The sequence below is a fragment of the Portunus trituberculatus genome, chromosome 5 (genome assembly GCF_017591435.1).
Source record: "Portunus trituberculatus isolate SZX2019 chromosome 5, ASM1759143v1, whole genome shotgun sequence".
NCBI classification, from domain to species: domain Eukaryota; kingdom Metazoa; phylum Arthropoda; class Malacostraca; order Decapoda; family Portunidae; genus Portunus; species Portunus trituberculatus.
In genome coordinates, this window is record NC_059259.1 from 9,739,796 (window position 1) to 9,762,295 (window position 22,500).

A 22,500-nucleotide genomic window follows, 5' to 3' on the forward strand; every position below is an offset into this window, starting at 1 on the left:
TACTTTCTTCAATGACACTTCTATGATACACTCCATGATACACTTCTATGATACACTTTCTTCTATGATACACTTCTATGATACACTTTCTTCTATGATACACTTCTATGATACACTTCTATAATACACTTTCTTCTATGATACACTTCTACGATCCACTCCATGATACACTCCATGATACACTTTCCTCTATGATACACTTCCATGACACGTTTTTATGGCAGTCACAGAATCCCGCCACACTGTTTGCTGTTACCTATCCACGTGTTATAAGTAATTTCCTGACGTATCACCCAAAGATTCATAAGTGTCACCTGATTATCTTAAGTAACTCGTGAAGAAATCTTAAGTGCTTTGTAATTTACCCATAATATTTTTAAGTTCGGTTATCTTAAGTAAGTAAGTTTTAAGTAATTTTTTAAGTAACACCCGTAGATAAAGTTCAGCTGGAGTGTTTAAGTGGTTCTGTAAGTAACACCTGGAGAATATAATACCGTGTAATTAATTAGCGTATTATGAAGTTTTAAGTAATTTCATAAGTAATACCCCAAGATTTTAATATGAAGTTCAGCTGGAGTCCTTAAGTAATTTATTAGTAACACCTGGAAAATATAATCCCATGTAATTAATTAACATATTAGGTTTTAAATAATTTTCTAAGTAATACCCGAAGATTTAATAAAGTTCAACAAATTCCTTAAGTCATTTATAAGTAACTAAAAGAAATAGAATCGGAAGTAATAAACTAAGCAACACGACGTTTATTTATTTATTTATTTTTTCAAGATCCAAGTATTTTTTAATGTAACACTCCGAAGACTTAATGAAGAACAACAAGTTTCCTTAAGTAATTCTCTAAATAACACGTAAAGGAAATAGAATCGCAAGTAATTAATGAAGTAACAAGTAAAAATTTAATCGCAAGTAATAAAGTAAGCAACACGACGTTATTTTTTTTTCAAGATTCAAGTATTTTTTATATGTAACACTCCCAAGGCTTAATGAAGAACAACAAGATTCCTTAAGTAATTCTCTAAATAACACGTAAAGAAATAGAATCGCAAGTGATTAATAAAGTAATAAAAAGTAGAATCTCAAGTAATCAATAAAGTAACAAAAAGTAGAATCTCAAGTAATCAATTAAGCAACACGACGTATTTTCCAAGCTCTAAGTAATTTTCTATGTAACAAACAAAGATTGAATGAAGAACAACCCCTTAATTAATTCTCTAAATAACACGTAAAGAAATAGAATCGCAAGTAATTAATGAAGTAACGACAGAAAATAGTAATTCCAAGTAATAAGCTAAGCAACACGACGTCTTTCCCAAGGTCCAAGTATTTTTTCAGGTATTGCAACGTATCTTAGCTAATTCTCTAAGTATCACAACGTATCTTAGGTCATGTTTTAAGTATCACAACGTATCTTAGTTCATTTTTTTAAGTATCACAACGTATCTTTGTTCATTTTTTTAAGTATCACAACGTGTCTTAGGTCATGTTTTAAGTATCACAACGTATCTTAGCTATTTCTCTAAGTATCACAGCGTTGTATTACTTAGGATCTTGTCCTAAGATCCTAAGTAATACAACGTAATTTAAGTTGTTTTACGAAGTATCATAATGTATCAAGTTATTTTCTAGGTATCACAACGAATATTAAGTAATTTTCTAAGTTTCGCAACGTATCTTAAGTAATTTTCGAAGTAACAGCGTATCAAATAAGTTTCTAAGTACTCGAGTAATTTTCTAAGTATCACAACATATCTTGAGTCATTTTCTAAGTATCAATGTATCTTAAGTCAGTTTCTAAGTAAAAACGTCTCGTAAGTAATTTTCTAAGTATCACAACGTATCTCAAGTCATTTTCTAGGTAACAGCGTATCAAGTCATATTCTAAGTAATACAGCGTATCAAGTCATTTTCTAAGTAACACAGCGTATCAGGTCATATTCTAAGTAACACAGCGTATCAAGTAATTTTCTAAGTAACAGCGTATCAGGTCATTTTCTAATACAATGTATCAAGTTATATTCTAAGCAATGCAGCGTATCAAGTCATTTTCTAATACAGCGTATCAAATCATTTTCGAAGTAACAGCGTATCGTCATTTTCTAAGTACTCGAGTCATTTTCTAAGTATTACAACGTATCTTAAGTCATTGTTTAAGTATTATAATGTATCGAGTAAATCTTAAGTATCACAATGTATCTTAAGTAGTTTTCTAAGTAACAACGTATCTTAAAGTAAATTTTTAAGTAACAACGTACCTTAAGTTATCTTTTTTTATGTATCACAATGTATCGAGTCATTTTTAAGTATCACAATGTATCTTAAGTAGTTTTCTAAGTAACAACATATCTTAAATCACTTTCTAAGTAACAACATATCTTAAGTAATTTTCTAAGTAACAACGTATCTCAAGTAATTTTCTAAGTAACAATGTATCTTAAGTAATTTTCTAAGTAACAACGTATCTGTAAGTCTTTTTCTAAGTAACAACATATCTTAAGTCTTTTTCTAAGTAACAACATATCTTAAGTAATTTTCTAAGTAACCCGAGGACTCAAAAATCAAGACAGGAAGGTTTATAAGTGAACGGAGAAAGGTTTAAAAGTGAAGGTTGGATACTGGCAACTTTTTACCGCCAGGGGGACGACAGGGGTAGGGGGCAGGGGCTGGGGGGTTGGGTGGGTGGGGGCAGGAGTATAAGAGAAGGGGGAGGTTGAAATTCGAGTTTAATGTAATATTTTTGTAATTATGACGTTCGTGGTGGTGGTGGTGATGGTGGTAGTAGTAGTAGTAGTAGTCGTAGTAGTAGTAGTAGTAGTAGTAGTAGTAGTAGTAGTAGTAGTAGTAGTAGTAACATAAGTTCTGTCAACTTCTACTAGAGTAATTTAAAGTGAGTGAGTGAGTGAGCGAGTGAGTGAGAGTGAGAGAGACAGTTGCGTGTTACATGAAACATATAATTTGAGAGAGAGAGAGAGAGAGAGAGAGAGAGAGAGAGAGAGAGAGAGAGAGAGAGAGAGAGAGAGAGAGAGAGAGAGAGAGAGAGAGAGAGAGAGAGAGAGAGAGAGGTTCCTTACGTAATATAATCTCTTCTCTCCCTCCTCCTCTCTCATTTGTCCTCCACCTGACGCCCTTATTACCCTTAAGAGGAGGAGGAGGAGGAGGAGGAGGAGGAAGGAAGAGAAGAGGAAGAGAAGGGGGAGGAGAATCTTGCCTCCTCCTCCTCCTCCTTCTCCTTCTCCTGTTCTTGATTATCCAGTTCTGTTCTTGTTCTTGTTATTATTCTTTTTTTTCCTCTTCTTTTATAAGTAATCTGGTACTTATAACACCATAAAGTAAAGGTGTGTGTGTGTGTGTGTGTGTGTGTGTGTGTGTGTGTGTGTGTGTGTGTGTGTGTGTGTGTGTGTTGGTTCATCTGCTCACGAACTGAAAGCGTGTCTCGTAAACCAGCGCACGAATCTTGGAGAGAGAGAGAGAGAGAGAGAGAGAGAGAGAGAGAGAGAGAGAGAGCTATAAAACACTCAAGACACTGAAAAACAAAATAAAATTACATTCGTGCACGCAACAAAAACGAGAGAGAGAGAGAGAGAGAGAGAGAGAGAGAGAGAGAGAGAGAGAGAGAGAGAGAGAGAGAGAGAGAGAGAGAAATCCTAGCAACAGCCCGACCACAGCATGGATTTGGCTACTTGTTCATCTGTGGCCTTGAGTTGCAAAGGTCAAGGTTACATGGGGACGAGACACCGCTCTAACCTGTTGCCAGAGAGAGAGAGAGAGAGAGAGAGAGAGAGAGAGAGAGAGAGAGAGAGAGAGAGAGAATACCTACTCTTTGTTTTCTATTACGCGCTCTTTTTTCAAGCAGCTCTCTATCTCTTCCTCCTCTCGACAGGTGGTGCTGCTGCTGGCGGGTTCAAGAGGGGTACGTGGTGTTCCCCTACGCGGCCACAGTGGAGTAATCTTTGGCACAGAGTTTCTACGCATCCTCGACGACCATGCAGGTGGTGGTGGCTACGACGAGGGCCTGGAACATCCCGCACGCCCCCTGGCAAGAGACGAAGGGCGTGGGGAACCTGCAGACACGAACAATGATAGGTTAAGTTTAAGTTCGTCATCTGTGTTGGTAGAATCTGGGGGTGGTGATGGTGGCGAGCCTGTGTTATCCTCTAGGGTAAGTTCCAGGGGCTCTCGTAGGTTGGGTTCTAGTAGTAGTGGTTCTTCTCAGCCTCCTGGTTCTTCTTCCTCTGGTTCTGGTTCCGTGGCAGCGTCTGTGTCTGGCGTGGAAGGCGTAAACAGGGTCGGGGTGAGGAGCCAAGGCAAGGTGGAGTCTGCTCCAGCCTTCTCGTTCCTCAGTGAGTTCTCGGAGGCGCTCAACAGTTCCACCTTCACCGAGGACGACTATAAGTACTTGACGGACTACTACTACTTCGACCTGTATGCTGAAGACCCTGTCACCACCACTATCCCTGCCCCCACCATCAGACGCGGTGAGAGGACCCGCCTGCTGCATCCCGCCTCCACCACCACCACGGAGGCACCACCGCCACCTCGATCCACTACCCCCACCACCACCACAGAGAAACCTCCAACAACAACAACAATAACAACAACCACCACCACCACCACCACCACCACAGAGCCTCCATCCACGACTACATCCACCACCACCGAGCCTCCATCCACCACCACAGAGCCTCCATCCACCACTACAACCACCACACCAGCACCTCCCTCCACCACCATAAAGTCTCCTTCTACCACCACCACTACAACAGGGTCACCACCTAGGATATCGGCGGCTGCCTCTCCCCGCGCCTTTCGCTACACCACCACGCGCCCGAAGTCAGGCGGCAAGAGCGGAAGCAGGGCGCGGCGGCCCGCCAGCCCCGCCCGCCTGGCCAACAAAGTGGGGGACGCCCGCAGCCGCTCCTCCGCCTCCTCCGTGGTGGTGGAGGTGAGGGTGGAGTCCCCTACCACTATTGCGCCCTCCACTACCGCCGCCGCCGCACCTCGGCACCGAGGTCGCAGTGCTCGTCCTGTGCAGGCCGCCGAGGAGAGAGGCACCGCCAGCCACCTGCTGACCCATCCCCTGGTGGTGCAGACCGCCACCGACCACAGGGGTACCGTTGCTCCCCGCTCCGCTGTCACCACTGATGTGCCGCCCACCACCACCACCACCACCACCACAGCTGCTACTACCACCACCACAGCTGCTACCACCACCACTACCACCACAGCGGCGGCATCTGTGGGAGGCGAGGCCGAGGCGGTGGAGCAGAGCGTAGTGGCGTCAGTGACACGCTCCGAAGCCCAGAACAGCGCCCCTCAGCAGCTCCCTGTCGGGTTCCCCGAGGCCCAGCAGGGGATGGCGCCTCAGGGCTTGGCGCCCTTTGGGCACGCTCCCGAGGGTTGGGCTCCTTTCGGCACAGCCCCCGAGGGCGTTGCACCGCAGGGCGTCTTGCCCGGAGGCGCACACCCCGAGGGCGTGGCCCCGGAGGGCGGTGTGGGGCTGCGGCTGGTGGACGCCAGCGTGGCGGCGGGGGGCGCGGCGGCCAACAGCACGGTGGGGTACGTGGTGGAGAGTCACAACGTGCGGCGGTTCCGCCACGAAGAGCGCACCCCTGAGGGCCTCATCATCGGCGAGTATGGTGAGGTGGACCACCAGACCGGCGACGTGAACGGCGTGCGCTACGTGGCGGACAGCACGGCAGACCCGCGCCTCATCTACGACTCACTCATGACCTTCCTGCAGCTGTGAGGCGCCCCGGGTGTGCCGCACCACCCTCCACCGCCGCCACTCATGCTGGCTCCATTATTTATTCTCCGGGAATATTTATGCCGCACATCAACCCACGCCCATACCCGCCCCCACGCCCACACCCACGTCCCTGGAGTGTTCTGCCAGCCAATGTTTGCTTGTCCAGCACCGGGTCGGGCCGCGACGCCCTGCGCTGCGCCGCGCCCTTCGGTCAAGTCTTATCTGTGATGGTTATCTTGTGATGCTCACTCTGTGCCTGCACACACACACACACACACACACACACACACACACACACACCTTGCCCCACAGCAAAAAATACCCAATGTTGCAATCACTTACGCAGGTGTGTGTGTGTGTGTATGTGTGTGTGTGTGTGTGGGCACAGGGTGACCTGTTAAGTCCTAAAACACACAAACACACACACAAAAAAAAAAGATGCATAAAGGAAAAAAAAAAATCAAACATCATCAATGGAAGTCCTGTAGCCGCCATTTGCTCAACAGTAGAAGTGACCCCGCCCCCCTCACACACACACACACACACAAACCTATTTTGTGTGTGTGTTGCCATGTTCCTGATTTGTCTGTAGTGAAGCCTTTAGTGGGTGTTTTCACCTCCACAAGTATTCTCTGTAGACTGTTACTATTGTTATTGCTATTGTTATTATTACTATTGTATTTATAAAGGATTTTTTTTATTATAATTCATTATTTTCTATTATATAACAATTTCTCATGTTCTGTATGTTGTATTTTGTATTTTTATTTATATTTTTGGTTATTTTCCTTATGAATGATTTAAAACACATTTCTTTCACTTCTAAACAGAGTAAGGCCATCAAACAACAATAACAATAGTATCAATAATAATAGTAATAATAATAATCCTAACATTGAACTGTCCACTCCCCCCCCTGCCCTGCTCCCCTAAATGAATCCATGTTGTAGTTTATTTTAGTGGCATTTCTTCATTGTTCATCTTCTCCACCTGTTGTTTACCTTGTAGCCAGTAAGTCTTTGGGTTTCTGTTACTCTGTCTGTATTTTTGTCAGTCAAGAAAAGAAATACAGCTCTTGAGAATCCCTGTTGTGTTTTGTGTATTGCTGTAGTTGTTGTAGTTGTAGTAGTAGTATTTGTTGTATATGTAGACTTGTATTGAATTTTTATTGATGTATTTTGGGAAAGCAGTGTAATTCACCTCGGTCGTCTGCTGGTCACCCAGCTAGTCTTCCCCATTACGGAGCGAGCTCAGAGCTCATAGACCGATCTTCGGGTAGGACTGAAACCACAACACACTCCACACACCGGGACAGCGAGGCCACAACCCCTCGAGTTACATCCCGTACCTATTTACTGCTGGGTGAACACACCCCACAAATTAAGAGGCTTGCCCATTTGCCTCGCCGCGCCGGGACTCAAACCCGGCCCTCTCGATTGTGAGTTGAGCGTGCTAACCACTACACTACGCGGTGTGTGTGTGTGTGTGTGTATTTCATCATTATTGTCATTATTGAAAATCTAAACCATACATATTTCAACACACACACACACACACCAAGAAATACCCTTAGAAAAACCACTTTGATGAGACACAAGAATGAATAAGCCACAACATGAACCAGAACACACAACACTCTGTAACACTCCGTAACACTCAGTAACACACACAAATACACAAGAGGAGGAGGAAGAGATCAGAGCAAAAAAAAAAAAAAAAAAAAAAAAAAAAAATAATAAAATAAAATAAATAAATAAATAAATAAGAAAAAAAGAAAGAAAAAAAACTTTTTAAAATTTTATTAAGAAGACATTCAAATCATTATCAAAACTTGTACACCAGAAAAAAATAAATAAATAAATAAAAATAAATAAATATGGATAAACCTCTGTGAACATTTACACTCACCTAAATGGTTCAGTGTTCTGCAGCTGAACACAATAACAGTAACAACAACAACAGCACTGAAGAAATTAATACACACCTTCATTCACTAGTAAAGGTCGGTTTTCTATAAGTCACACACGGATCTTAATTTACTGGTAAGGTCGACATTTTCAAGAAGTCACACATTTCTTGATTTACTGATAAGGTCAAAACACGCACGGATTTTAATTTACTGATAAGGTCAAAATTTTCAAGAAGTCACACACATTTCTTTATTTACTGATAAGGTCAAAATTTTCTAGAAGTCTCACACGGATCTTGATTTACTGTTAAGGTCACAATTTTCAAGAAGTCACTCACGGATTTTAATTTACTGATAAGGTCAAAATTTTCAAGAAGTCACACACGTATCTTTATTTACCAGTAAGGTCAGTTTTCTATAAGTCACACACGGATCTTAATTTACTAGTAAGGTCACAATTTTGAAGAAGTCACACACATTTTGATTTACTCGTAAGGTCAAAATATTCAAGAAGTTGCACACGGATCTTTATTTACTAGTAAGGTCACAATTTTGAAGAAGTTATACACGGATCTTGATTAACTAGTAAGGTCTGAACTTTCTGGAGTGTCTCATTTGTGCTATCCTCTTCTTATCCTCCTCGAATTTCTTCCTCAACTCTGCAAGATCTGTGGAGAGAGAGAGAGAGAGAGAAAGAGAGAGAGAGAGAGAGAATACACACATTTTCTATTAGTATATCTTATTAATGAAAACTTGGATAATATATGACCTAACCTAACCTAACATATCTATCTATCTATCTATCTCTTTCCCACAGATGAAGGATAAGAGAGGCAGGAACAAGGGTAGGATGGATAAGAGAGAGAGAGAGAGAGAGAGAGAGAGAGAGAGAGAGAGAGAGAGAGAGAGAGAGAGAGAGAGAGAGAGAGAGAGAGAGAGAGAGAGAGAGAGAGAGAAATACAATAATAGATAACAGAAGGAGAAAATGATAAAGAAGAAAGACAGGAAGATGAAGATGAGGAGGAGGAGGAGGAAGATGAAGATAGGAAGAAGAGGAGGAAGAGGACAGATAGATATAAAAAAGAGAAAAGGAAAAGAGGAGGAGGGAGAGGAGGAAGATGAAGATAGGGAACAGAAGAGAGGAGGAGGAAGAGGAAGAGGAGGAGGAGGAGGATAAAGATAAAAAATAGAGAAGAAGAAGAGGAGGAGGAGGGGAGAGGAGGAAGATGAATATAGAAACAAGAGAGAAAAAAAAACAAGAAGAGGAGGAGGAGGAGGAGGAAGAAGAGAAAGATGAAGATAGAAAACAAAAGAAAGGAAGAACAAGAAGAGGAGGGAAGAGAGTGAAGATAGGAAATGAGAGAGAAAGAACAGAAAGAAGAGGAAGAGAAGGAGGAAGATGAAAATAGGAAAAAAAAGAGGAGAGGAAGAAGAGGAGAAGGAGGAGGAGGAGGAGGTGGAAGATGAAAATAGGAAAAAAAGAGAGAGAAGAGGAGGAGGAGGAGGAGGAGGAGGGTGACTTACGATCCATTTTAGCTTGGCGTTGCTGGAAGGAGTAAAAATTGACGAGCTTTTGTTGTTTCTTCTTTTTGGTTCCCTTCCTCTTCTTCACCTCATCCACCTTCTCCAGATGTGGCTTCTTCTTCTTCCTAGAGAGAGAGGAGGAAGAGGAGAGGGAGAGGGAGAGTGAGTGAATGTATGTATGTTTGTGTGTGTTTAAATTCTTGTCTCTCTCATCTTTGTATTATCTAAGGTCATACTAACTCTCCACTTCTCCACCTCTCCACATCTTTATTCTGTTCTTCCACTTCTTCTCTCAATGCTTCTCCACCTCCTCCACCTCCTCCAAGACATTTTTTCCTCATTTTATCCAGTTCTTCCACCCCCTCCACTCAAATATTTGGTAGTCTCTCTCTCTCTCTCTCTCTCTCTCTTAGTAACCCTGAGTAAAATTAAACAGATTAAGTCAGGTTGCCTCCACACACACACACACACACACACACACACACACACACACACACACACACACACACACACACACACACCCCATAACAACAACAACAACAACAGATAACATTAGGTCAGGTTAGGTTGCCTGCAGTCACTCACTCTGAGGTCACAGTCACCCATCCTTCACTGTCTGGTTCCTGTTGACCTGCTGCCTTCTCCCTCTCCTTCTTGGCATCATAGTCCTTCATCACCTCCTTCACCTCCTCCGCTAGAGTCTTGCGGGTCACAAAGCTGGCGTTGTACTCTTGCTGCCACTCTGCGGGTTCCAGGATGTGTTAGTGTGTGTTTGGGGTGTTTGAGATGTGTTTGGGTGTGTTAAGGTGTGTTTGGTGTGTGTTTGGTGTGTGGTGGCTTGCCCATAGGAGGTGTGGAGCTGCAGTCCCCCCGGCCCAGACACTCACTGCCAGGTGCATGACTCCATCAGTCTCACACTAGAATACACAACTAACACGTCATGTCACAACAAGTCATTATAATATGTAACATTTTTTTCAAATTATTTATAACTAAATTTTGAAAATTTACAATAAAACGAGTCAAAAACAGAAGTTTCATGCTGTACAATAATTTAGGTGTTTTTTTGGCACTACACCAAGACTGTTGAGCTGCATTTGCTGCAGCTCACTGGTCAGCCCAGGGGCAGTCCTGGCTTGTTTTGCACCCTTGGCTAACAATCCATTGATGCCCCCCCACTCATCTTCCCCTTCCCCTGGGGAAGGGGAAGATGTATTATAATATTATGGTATTATAATAATGGAGAGGTGTCAGTGTTTCCCCTGCCCCGTCTCTCTTGCTTTTCCCCTGAGTGACACTCTCTCTCTCTCTGCAGCGGCAGGTTGATCCCCTGCTCCCGTCCTCCCTCAGCTGTTCTGACACAGATATGTGTATAACTCTCACCAACAAGTTGATGTGATAATAAGGGCACATCAGCGTCCGCTGCACCAACTTGACGTGGACATGACCAGTAGTACTCAAGAAAATTGATGACTTTTTCCTGCACTTTTTTTTTTCTTAATTGAGGGCACTAGTGCACCCCCAAATAGATTGTGCCCTGGGTTATTCACCCACATTGCCCATAGCAAAGACTGGCTCTGGGTCAGCCTGCTTCAATAAATGCTCAGTCCAAGGCCATGTTTACATTGCATTGTACGGTGAAGTTTATAAAAATAATTTGTTTAAATATTTCTTTTTAACATTTTTCTTCCAATTATTATTATTATTATATTGTTGTGTGAAGCTTGCAATGATGCAGTCCCTACATTATATTTTTCCATAAGCTGCCACTGGTTTGGGTGTGTTTGGAGTGTGTTAGGGTGTGTTTAGAGTGTGTCTGGGTGTGTTTTGGTGTGTTGGAGTGTATTTGGGTGTGTTGGAGTGTGTTTGGATGTGTCTGGGTGTGTTGGAGTGTGTTTGGGTGTGTTGGAGTGTGTTTGGATGTGTCTGGGTGTGGTGGAGTGTGTTTGGATGTGTTGGGATGTGTTAAGGGGTGTGACAGGGGGTGTTTTGGGTGTGATAAGGTGTGTTGGGGTGTGATAAGGTGTGTTGGGGTTTGATAGTTGAGTTAGGGTGTGTTTGGGTGTGTTTAGTTGAGTTAGGGTGTGTTTGGGTGTGCTTAGTTGAGTTAGGGTGTGTTTGGGTGTGTTGGGATGTGTTTGAGTGTGTTTGGGTTGTGTCTGGGTGTTGTTTTGGGTATGTTAGCATGTGTCAGGGTGTGTTTGGGTGTGTTGGGTTGTATTTGGGTGTGTCAGTGTATGTTTGGGTGTGTTGGCATGTGTCAGAATCTCCTCCTCCTACTCACTCTTCACTCCAGTTAGGACAGGTCTCTTCTCGGTGGACAAGATGAGCTCAGTGCCAGCAGGGAGTGCCAGAACCTTCTTGAGCGTCACCCCTTGCTTGAACACCACATAGGCCACCTTGAACCCCTGCCAAGAGGATTGAAGCCTTTATAATCAGGAAAATACAGGTTCAGAATCCATATAATGTAGGAAGGAGGGATTAGTGATGCTTGATATAGGAAAGAGCAACATGGAACTTATATATAACTTAGTGTAGAGGGTTAGAAAAGTTTTAATTTGTCTAAAGGGGTATTAGATGATTTGTAAGCTGTTAGGAAGGGGATTGGAAACTTTTGTAACCTCTTCAGTATTGGGACACATTTTTTACCATGAGATTTGTGTACGATTAGACATTTTTTTTTACCTTGAGATTTGTGTACCATTAGACCATTTTATTGACATTAGGAAGGGTCTATGGAGGTCAGAAGATTAATGGCCACAGTCTTCACTATTTTAATCCCCACATGAGTTTCTAGCTGTAGAAAATCACTAAATAGTAACCAGAATGAATAAGGAGACATGTTTCCAGGGTATTTTAAGACAGTTTGGCATGTTTTTAGGCCATTTTATAGATATTACGAAGGGTCTATGGAGGTCAGAAGATTAATGGGCACAGTCTTCACTATTTTAATCCCTACATAAGTTTCTGAAGCTGTAAAAAAATCACCAAATAGTCACCAGAATGAGTATGGAAATGCATCCTGGTACTGAAGACGTTAAATATACCTTGGACACCAATCAGAAGTCTTAACCCTTTGAGTACCATGATGTGTTTCCATATTCATTCTGGTGACTATTTGGTGATTTTCTACACCTTCAGAAACTCATGTGGGGAATTAAAATAGTGAAGACTGTGGCCATTAATCTTCTGACCTCCATAGACCCTTCCTAATGTCAATAAAATGGTTTAATGGTACACAAATCTCAAGGTAAAAACGTGTCCCAGTACTGAAAGGGTTAAAATAGTGAAGACTGGCCATTAATCTTCTGACCTCCATAGACCCTTCCTAATGTCAATAAAATGGTCTAATTGTACACAAATCTCAAGGTAAAAATGTGTCCCAGTACTGAAGGGGTTAAACAACAGCAGATTAGGAATAAGAACCTATTTTTGTATGTAGCCTGTTATGAATATTTCTGAAACAAACACTATTATGCCAACATGTATAGAAATCAAAAGAATACAGGAAAAATTCACACACACACACACACACCGCGTAGTGTAGTGGTTAGCACGCTCGACTCACAATCGAGAGGGCCGGGTTCGAGTCCCGGTAAGCAGCGAGGCAAATGGGCAAGCCTCTTAATGTGTGGCCCCTGTACACCTAGCAGTAAAATAGGTACGGGATGTAACTGGAGGGGTTGTGGCCTCGCTGTCCCGGTGTGTGGAGTGTGTTGTGGTGTGTTAATGTGTAGGGTGTTCACCTAGCAGTAAAATAGGTACGGGATGTAACTCGAGGGGTTGTGGCCTCGCTGTCCCGGTGTGTGGAGTGTGTTGTGGTGTGTTAATGTGTAGGGTGTGTTCACCTAGCAGTAAAATAGGTACGGGATGTAACTGGAGGGGTTGTGGCCTCGCTGTCCCGGTGTGTGGAGTGTGTTGTGGTGTGTTAATGTGTAGGGTGTTCACCTAGCAGTAAAATAGGTACGGGATGTAACTCGAGGGGTTGTGGCCTCGCTGTCCCGGTGTGTGGAGTGTGTTGTGGTGTGTTAATGTGTAGGGTGTGTTCACCCAGCAGTAAATAGGTACGCGATGTAACTCGAGGGGTTGTGGCCTCGCTGTCCCGGTGTGTGGAGTGTGTTGTGATCTGTTAATGTGTAGGGTGTTCACCTAGCAGTAAAATAGGTACGGGATGTAACTCGAGGGGTTGTGGCCTCGCTGTCCTGGTGTGTGGAGTGTGTTGTGGTCTGTTAATGTGTAGGGTGTGTTCACCCAGCAGTAAACAGGTATGGGATGTAACTCGAGGGGTTGTGGCCTCGCTGTCCCGGTGTGTGGAGTGTGTTGATGTGGTCTCATTCCTACCTGAAGATCGGTCTATGAGCTCTGAGCTCCCTCTGTAATGAGGAAGACTGGCTGGGTGACCAGCAGGCGACCGAGGAGGTGAATTACACACACACACACACACACACACACACACACACACACACACACACACACACACACACACACACACACACACACACACACACACACCACAAGACCCCACCCCAACACACCAAACACCCCCAACACACTCACAACACTGGTAAAGAGAAGTAGGCCTAATCCAGCCCTCCCCAGCCAGCAGCCCCACCAGCAAGGTCTTCCCAACCTTGCCCAGCCCCAGAAAGGCACACCGCAGCCTGGGACGCCACACACCTGCACCCACACACTGCCATGGCCACTAGGATTCCCACTCAAACCATGAAACATACAACTAGGTAAACACACACCAGAATGAGCTCTTTGCTGGAGAAGTGTGGGTATTTTGGCTTTGTGGCGGGGAGAGAGGAGGGGCGTTTGTGGAGGTGCACCTGTGTCACCTCCCCATACTGCGAGAACAGGTGTGTGAGTGATTCCTGGAGAGAGAGAGAGAATATTAGTTTTTCTGTATGTTTGAGTTTAGGTTAATTTCTTGTCTTTACTTTGCTATTTGAGTTGGTAGTGTTCCTGTAAGCCTTGTTTGTGATGGCTGGCCTTATAATTTGATTGATTATTTTCATTATTAGTGTAATCTTCATAAACTAGACAAATTAAGCACATGATATATTTAGTTCCAAAATAAAAGATATATTTCACATTTATAAGGTAACACACACACACACACACACACCTTTCTAGCCTAACCTAATCTCTCTCTCTCTCTCTCTCTCTCTCTCTCTCTCTCTCTCTCTCTCTCTCTCTCTCTCTCTCTCTTTCTTTCTCTCTTCCCTTTCTTTTTTCCTTTCTCTCATTCTCTCTCTCTCTCTCTCTCTCTCTCTCTCTCTCTCTCTCTCTCTCTCTCTCTCTCTCTCTCTCTCTCTCTCTCTCTCTCTCACCTGGTTGCAGTACGGAGGCACATTGATGACAAACAGGGTGCGGCCGACTGGTTTGGCGTCGCTGTGGGTGCGAACTGTGTGTTGTTTCCACAGCAGCTGGTGACCCACCTTGCTCTCCTGGCTGAACTTAAGGACCATCACTGCAGAGGACCAGGAAGAGGAGGAGGAGGAAGTGGAGAGGAAAAAAAGAAGAAAGAGGAAGAAGATAAAAAGAACAAGAACAAGAATAAGAAAAAGCAGAAGAAAAAAAGACAAAAAGAAGAGGAGGAGGAGGAGGAGGAGGAGGAGGAGGAGGAGGAGGAGGAAGAAGAAGAGGAGAAGGAAGAAGAAGAGGAGAAGGAAGAAGAAGAGGAGAAGGAAGAGGAAGATGAAGAAGAAGAAGAAGAAGAAGAAGAAGAAGAAGAAGAAGAAGAAGAAGAAGAGGAAAAACAGGAAGAAAAAAAAAGGAGGAGGAAGAAGAAAAAAAAGAAGAAAAGAAATAAACAGGAAGAAAAAGAAGAAGAGGAAGAAGAAATGGTATTATCACCACAAGAAACACTCCCCTAACGTGAACCTACTAACACCAAGAATGAGTGAGTGGTTAGAATAAAGCGCCAGAACAGGATAATACCGACACACTCTTTTTCTGGGAGACGGAGGGCGGGGTGGGGTGATGGGGGAAGGAGCTACCACACTAATAATCTTGGAAGGCACTACTACACTAACACAAGTCTTATTGTTTGCAGGAGTGTGGCGCTGCTCCTGTGTGGTGAAGCTGGAGGCCACACTCACTGACGGCTGGGGAGTGGTGGTGGTGGTGATGCAAGGTAAAGCAGGGTCAGTATGTGTATGTGTACCTTGCCTTTCCCTGCCCAGTGGTGAGGCAAGGTAGGGCAGGGTCAGTAGGTGTATCCTTCCTTGCCCTGTCCTTTCTTCTGGCACTGTCCATGAGAAACCGTCCCGCGTGCTCGCCTCAATTCACGGGTCCCCCTTCCCAGCTCCTCCACCCAGCGGATTTGACATCACATTAAATGAGAAATATGTGGTGTATAATTTTGTTTTTGCGTAGGGGTCCCTTGAGATGTGATGTATTTGAAGGGTTACGCAAGGGTATAAAGGTTGAAAAACGCTGCCTTATTCATTGCCATATTCTCTCTCTCTCTCCTTCCTTATTCATTTTCATATTCTCTCTCATATGACGTCAAATCAGCTGAGTGGAGGAGCTGGAAGTGGGATCCATGTATAGAGGCAAGCACGCTGGATGGTTTCTTGGGGACAGTGCCTTCCTTCCCTCAGTAGTGCCCTGCCTGCCTGCCTTCCCTCCCTTGCCCTGCCTTTATTCCTTCCCCTCCCTCCCTGGCCCTGCCTTCCTTCCTTCCCTCCCTGGCCCTGCCTTCACACAACATAACAAATAATAGGATAACAAAGGGCCACCAGGGCCCATCTAGGTTATCCTGTATCAGTCACACAGCGACTCGTCCACCTTCCTTCCTTATCTCGTCCCCTCCCTCCCTCCCTTGCCTTGCCGATACTGACCCTTGAAGCCCAGCACTGTGTCGGAGTGGTCCATGGTGGTGTGGTGTCAGCAGGTGGTGGTGGTGGTGGTGAGGTGCAGCAGAGCCAAGAGCCAGCCAGGGTTTGTTTACATCGTCATCCACGTGGTCATGGCTCTAGTTCGGCTCGGCTCGCTGCTGCTCATTCGGCTCGCTTTACGAGGTTTATTCTATTCTCCCTACAGTACTGGGAGCTTTACGAGATTTATTCTGTTCTTCCTATAGGGCTGGGAGCTTTACTGGCCTTATCCTCTTAGTTCAGATTCACCATAGTTGTGGGAGGGAGGGGGGGGTGTTAGGAGGGGGCAGGTCAACGGGACGATGGAGCGGGATCAACGGGAACGGAGGGGCGTGATACTAGGAGGCGAGAAGGTATAGGATCTAACAGATCGTGTATGGATTCCTTTGCCTGACCTGACCACGTCGTCGTTACGATACTCAGAAGACTCTCCGGAGAAAAACAACACACTTTCACCAGCAAAAAGTTTTATTAAAAAAAAAAAACCAAACCAATAACCATGATAGTTGGGGAGTCCGAGGACTTACAACACACAACAGCTCATGTACCAGCACCACGGCCAGCCACACTGAGACTTACACTCCGGTTCACTCACAGACAGACAGACAATAGACAGAAGCAGCAGGACCAATCTTCTCTCTTCCTCAGCAGACCACACAGAGCCAGCAGGATGACTGATGGATGAATCTTCTCTCCCTCAGCATCGTGGTACACATCTCTCCTCTCCTTAAATCCTTAATCTCTGGGTTTCCCTCTTATCTTCGATTTCTCCTGTACTCCAATGTTTTGGTCATGTTGGAGGACGGGAAGACAACACGGCATGGCTGGTGACAGGTGGAGGCGAGGCGAGGCGTCTTGGCTGGCTGGCTGGCTGGCTCACTCCTACACGCCTTCTACTCTCGTCTCCGCTGTCGTCTTTCTGAAAACGATAGTTATAACAGTGACGGTAATGAATAGATTAACCAATAGTGATCTCCAATAAATAATCCCTTATGCTAAGTCTTTTATACTGAGGTGATAAAAAAAAACCCCTCACAAATTGACTACTAATCGGAAACACTTCCTGAATGTCTCCTGCTTCCACTGTCAGCGTTAAAGTCATCTCACCACAACACAGTCCTTTACGTTTACCTTCGTTGAGTATGGACAACTAGCCAGAACAGAATCCTAGATCTTTGTTTCTCTGAAGTAATACAAACTAGAACAGAGGCACGGCACTTAACGTAGGTATTACAGGGGCTCTCTCCACGGCATGCCACCAAACTACTCTGCTCCTGAAATGATGAAAGAAAAGAACTGAATATGTAGTCATCGGAAGGAGGAAAGAACTAAATATGTAGTCATTGGAAAGAGAAAAGAACTAGATATAGTCATTTGAGAGAAAAGACTAACGAAATATGTAGTCATTTGAAAGACGTAGTCATTTGGAAGAAAGACTAACCATAGATATAGAATCATTTGAAGGAGAAAAGACAACTAAATACGTCGTCACTGGAAGGAAAAAGACTAGCTAGATATACAGTCATTTGAAAGAGAAGACTAACTAGATACACAGTCATTTGAAAGAAAGACTAACTAGATATACAGTCATTTGAAAGAAAGACTAACTAGATACACAGTCATTTGAAGGAGAAAGACTAGATAGATATACAGTCATTTGAAGGAGAAAGACTAGATAGATATACAGATATACAGTCATTTGAAGGAGAAAGACGAACTAGATACACAGTCATTTGAAAGAGACTAACTAGATATACAGTCATTTGAAAGAAAAGAACTTAACCCGCTAAGACCGATGGCCGCAAAATTCGCACCCTCCCATTACCGCAATTATCATAAAAAAAATAAACTCATAAATTACTCTGGAAAAAAATCTGCTGTTAGTAGACATGACAATGCATCATCCTACAAGTTTTTATTGCTCTACTCACTATGGTTGTCTCAGAATAATAACCGATAATTGGAGAAGATTGTGGTAGCGGCAACTCGGGGGAGGTGCTTTTATGTGTATTCTTACATAATGTAAGGCACTGCTCATGTTTTTATGTGTTTTCACATGTTTTTCGTGTTTTCACTCATATTGGCTGATTATAGTTACGTATGTTTTTATCAAGCGTGGGTGACGATGTTGTCACAATAGCGGGGTCGGGATCTACCTCCAACCTGTGCACTTTCCGTCTTGTCCCGCCTTGTCTATCACTTTTATCACTAAACTTTAGCTTCCTCTTAGCTCCAGTAGCCATAGTTGTAAATAATAGTTCCTTAAATAAGTAAATACGTAAATACGTAAATAATTATCACCGCGACACGACGCTCACGCACCTCACAGAAATTTGCGGTAGACTAGCTGGCTAGAGCCTAAAATTAGCAAGGTGGTCAAGCCCACCATCTATCTCTTACTTTCCTTCACCCCTTCTCTTCCCACCCACTTTCTCTTCAGCTAGCTACCTCCTCTCTTCACCCCCCTTAAAAAAAAAAAAAAAAAAAAAAAAAAAGTTGCTAGAGCGGTGTGCTTCCTGGGAGCCGACAGTACTACCATAGGCCTACGTCATGACCAAATATAGCAGCGCTACCAATGCTAGCGCGGTTTTTATTAGCGCTCAAAGTAGCTGCCCCATTTAAGGACTCTCGGAAGTGTGCAATGCAGCCCTATTTAAGGCCTGTCGGACTTTACGGGTTAATAGTCATTTACATCATTATATCTTTCTGCACTGTCAAGAGCAACAAGACGAGGTGTAGCCTACTTACCGTCAGTGTCACTAGGCTGAGGTTCCTTCCATGGCGTTACACCAAGCTTCACTCGCTCTTCTGAAATGAAATAGAAGCCGAAACAAAACTACTCTGGAAATGACAAATTAAAATAAATAATAGAAAAAAAAATGTGAATAAATAATTAAGTTACTGCGATCACCACTATGCAAGGCACCCAAAAATAAACTATCCAATAAAGATTTTTCTACAGCGACGTAACAGCGATCGCCTACTTTTAGTTTCGCTCCTCATCTGACCACCTTTCCATGGCGTCACAGCAAACTCCACTCGCCATCTTCTGAAATGAAATCAAGACGAAACAAAACTGCTCTGGAAATGCCAACACAAAGAAAAAGAAAGGCGCTGCTAAAATGAAGAAAAAGTCACTGTTATCTAAGAACTATCATCACTACGCAAGGCACCACACAGCAAACTACCCAGTAAACTTATCCTACAACCTCCTAACAACCATTGCCTGCTTCACCACGTCAAACAAAACCGCTCTGGACACGGTAAAAAAAAAAAAATACAAAAAAAGGCAAAATAAAAAAGGTAAAAGGTATAAAAAAAACACGAAAGATGGCCAGTAAAATAAAAAAAAGTAAAAAAAAAGAAAAGAAAAAAAAAATACTAAGAACTTCACCACTATGCAAGACAACCTAACCTACGCCGTAAACTTTTTCTACAACCACGTAACATCAAACTTCCCTACTTCACCACGTCAAACAAAGCTGCTCTAATGAAGATAAGGCTACTATCTTAAGAACTGAAACTATGCAAGGCAGCCTCAAGAAACCTACCCCGTAAACTTTTCTACAACCACGTAACATCAACCTTGCCTGCTTCACCACGTCAAACAAAGCTGCTCCGGGGAAAAAAAAAAACAAGAAAAACTGCTGTAATGAAGATAAGAAAAACTGTAAAACTGCTGAATGAAGACACTTACTGCTATCCACGAACTGAAACTATGCGAGACAGCCTCAAGAAACCTACCCCGTAAACTTTTCCTAGAACCACGTAACATTAACCTTGCCTGCTTCACCACGTCAAACGAAACTGCTCCAGAAACCGCAAAACAATGAGAGAAAAGACAAAAACTGCTGTAATGAGGGAAAAACACTGCTATCTAAGACCTACCACTATGCACGACACCCTAGAACCACGTAACTCTTGCCTACTTCAACCTAACCTAACCACACAAGTACTAAATTATCCCGTAAACTTTTCCTAGAACCACGTAACACCTCATGCCTGCCTACTTCACCCATCCACAAGACCCCCGACCACGCCCTGTCTGTCCTGGCAAGTGAAAGTCAACAAACTTCACCTTATCACTATGAACACAAGGCAAGTTTAGTAGGCAAGCATGGACGGTAACTAAACATTGCTATCCACTATCACACTTAAACTAGCCAAACACGAGTATCATTAACCCCTTCAGTACCAGGACAAGTTTTCATATTATTTGGTGATTTTACAGCTTCAGACCTCCACAGACCCTTCCTAATGTCAATAAGGTGGTGTTATCGTAGCCAAATTGTCTTATAATGCTCTAAAACATGCAAAACTATAAAAATGCTCTAAAAAATGTCTTCAACTGCCCTCTTTTATCTATTTTGCTGCCTCAATCTACCCTACTGCCTCTTCACCTACCCCATGAATATTAACCCATTTTGACATGAATACTAAGGGCTAAGCGCAGTTTCAACTATTTAACAATTCAAAGGCGTATCGAGATGATTAACCTAACAATCGGATCGTCTTAACAGGAACTCAACCTTCAGAACCCACTAAACAACGTCAAACTACCAATAACTACCCGATTGGCCTGCTGGTTCCCATGATAGGCTTCACAGGAATTTGTAACAGTCAAGGGTTAAAAACACATTAAGGGACACACAGGCCTATATATTTTTTTGTTTTTGTTTACGTTAAGGCTTATTGCGCCTGTAGACACGAGTATGTAGGAAGCGCTGTTCAGTTTCCGCCCATTAGTGGCGCAGGCAATTTTATAGTGGTACCCATATTAGGGCCCATATCACCACCCAAGCTCATCTTTAGTGTAAGGCAGGTACACCTCCACCTAGAACCTGGGTATCATGGTGACATGTACGTAGGTAACTTTAAACCACTCCACAAATGACGGTTTCAAAGCGGTATGTGGTGGTATTCGAACCTACGCGTGGACGTCTGCCCGATCCCACCACCACCACCTTATCCACTATACGCTAAGTAGTTAAGAGCAATCTGTCCTACCACCACTACCACTATCACCACCACCACACCACACACCACCAACACCACCAGCTCACTACACACCACCACACGATCAGCCTAACACCACTACCACCACACACCACCTATACCACACCTCTTCTCAGTCTCCTTACCAACAAGTCCTTCCACCTGCACCTCCTCCAGGGGCGGGGCACAGAGGGTGCGTGCGTGGCGGCTCCCAGGGTTCTACCGCGGGGAAGGAGTGCCGGGTCCACGTTAACTTTTTGAACCCTCGACCCGGAGTGAATAAAGCAAATGAACCCTCCAGTGATACATTTGTCGCTTTGCTTATACTACTACTACTACTACTACTACTACTACTACTACTACTACTACTACTACTACTACCACTAATTATTATTATTATTATTATTATTATTATTATTATTATTATTATTTGTTCATTCCGCGAGGCGGCATCAGGGCGAAATAAAAAGAAATCCATGTTATCCTAATCATAGTTCCCCGTGTATGAGTGAGTCAGCGATGGGGGGCCGAGGATCCAGGCAGAGTGTGGGGACACCGCCCGCCCAGGGCCAGATGGCACCGCCGCGGCTCAGGCCACGAGGCAGCGCGGGGCCCTTTGGCGCAGAGCTGGGTGCCAGCGTGCCCGATGTGGTGAGCTGCCTGCTGCTGTACATCACGTGGTGGGCGCCGCCAACACGCCGTGTGGCGGGCACCAGCAGTCACGTGCGCGCCTGCACCAAGAAACTCAAGAGGAAGATCATGAAGGACAGTTCCTGGCTGAGGCAGAGCTGTTCGAGGGGCGCCGCCCCCGCCACGCCAAGGACTTGGGCCCCGAGGTGGTGCTGCTGGTGGTGCGGGACTACCTGCGGCGGCTGCCGGGCGGTCTGCTGCAGGACGCGGCTGGGTGGCACAGGCTGGGCCACGACCTGCTGGCGCTGAGCGAGGAGCCATGGCACCACCACATGCCCAGCGCCTTCCTCACCACGGTGCTGGCGCTGCGCCGCGCCATGACGCCCGCACACAACCTGCTGCTGGACCAGGTGGTGGCCGCCATCAGGGCCGCCGCCGCCACGCCACACGATACCTTAATTACGGCGCAGTGGTGGGCGGCGGCGGCGGCGCGGCCACCCTCCATCAGGCAATGCACCGCCTGCGCCTTCCTGCCCCGTAACCAGGCCACCCAGGGCGAGGCGCACACCCTCTACTACCTGGCGCGCTTCAGCCTGATGGTGCACCCGCGCCCATTCTCCCGCGCGCCCCGCTGCCTTGCTACCCCGTGGAGCACACAGAGCAGCACGGAGGGCGCCCCATCCATGGAGGGCAATGCCGAGCCCCGCGTGGACCAGTGTGACGTGTGCCACCAGCACCACGCCACGTGACGCACCACGCACACCATGTGGGGCGCCGCGCTGTGTCACGCCCTT

At 44.7% G+C, this 22,500-nt stretch overlaps 2 protein-coding genes and 1 long non-coding RNA gene across 4 annotated transcripts in view; 1 reads left to right on the forward strand and 2 right to left on the reverse strand.

Moving 5' to 3' along the window:
- Window positions 1-6,847, forward strand: part of LOC123514562 (proteoglycan 4-like) — a 10,901-nt gene extending 4,054 nt beyond the window's left edge. Inside the window, exon 2 of the mRNA XM_045272506.1 lies at window positions 3,896-6,847. Within this exon, the coding sequence (XP_045128441.1) occupies window positions 3,896-5,761 (1,866 nt within the window). The 3' untranslated portion in view covers window positions 5,762-6,847. The remainder of the gene's footprint in view (window positions 1-3,895) is intronic.
- Window positions 6,848-8,184: 1,337 nt separating this feature from the next.
- LOC123514568 (ribosomal RNA-processing protein 7 homolog A-like) lies at window positions 8,185-16,206 on the reverse strand. The gene is made up of 7 exons (XM_045272522.1): window positions 16,046-16,206; window positions 14,531-14,670; window positions 13,946-14,071; window positions 11,479-11,602; window positions 9,780-9,936; window positions 9,195-9,319; window positions 8,185-8,338 (listed from the first exon to the last, which is right to left on the reverse strand). Exons 1-7 carry the CDS (start codon window positions 16,077-16,079, stop codon window positions 8,253-8,255), a joined length of 792 nt encoding a protein of 263 aa, XP_045128457.1. The 5' UTR covers window positions 16,080-16,206; the 3' UTR covers window positions 8,185-8,252.
- A 318-nt stretch (window positions 16,207-16,524) lies between these two features.
- Window positions 16,525-21,296, reverse strand: LOC123514571. 2 transcript variants are annotated; one of them, XR_006677640.1, is made up of 3 exons: window positions 18,830-19,054; window positions 17,213-17,355; window positions 16,525-17,000 (listed from the first exon to the last, which is right to left on the reverse strand). It is a non-coding gene; the product is annotated as an uncharacterized LOC123514571 (long non-coding RNA). The 2 variants fall into 2 exon arrangements; XR_006677637.1 differs by lacking the exon at window positions 16,525-17,000 and adding an exon at window positions 21,223-21,296 and having other exon boundaries at window positions 17,009-17,355; window positions 18,830-18,889.
- Window positions 21,297-22,500: the final 1,204 nt, after the last annotated feature.

Coding starts and splice junctions, on each gene's coding strand:
- LOC123514568 (XM_045272522.1), bottom strand. CDS start 16,079: ATGGACCACTCCGACACAGTGCTGGGCTTCAAGG. Junction 14,072..14,530: donor TGCCTCCGTACTGCAACCAG/GTGAGAGAGAGA, acceptor CTCTCTCTCCAG/GAATCACTCACACACCTGTT. Junction 8,339..9,194: donor ACGCCAAGCTAAAATGGATC/GTAAGTCACCCT, acceptor CTCTCTCCACAG/ATCTTGCAGAGTTGAGGAAG.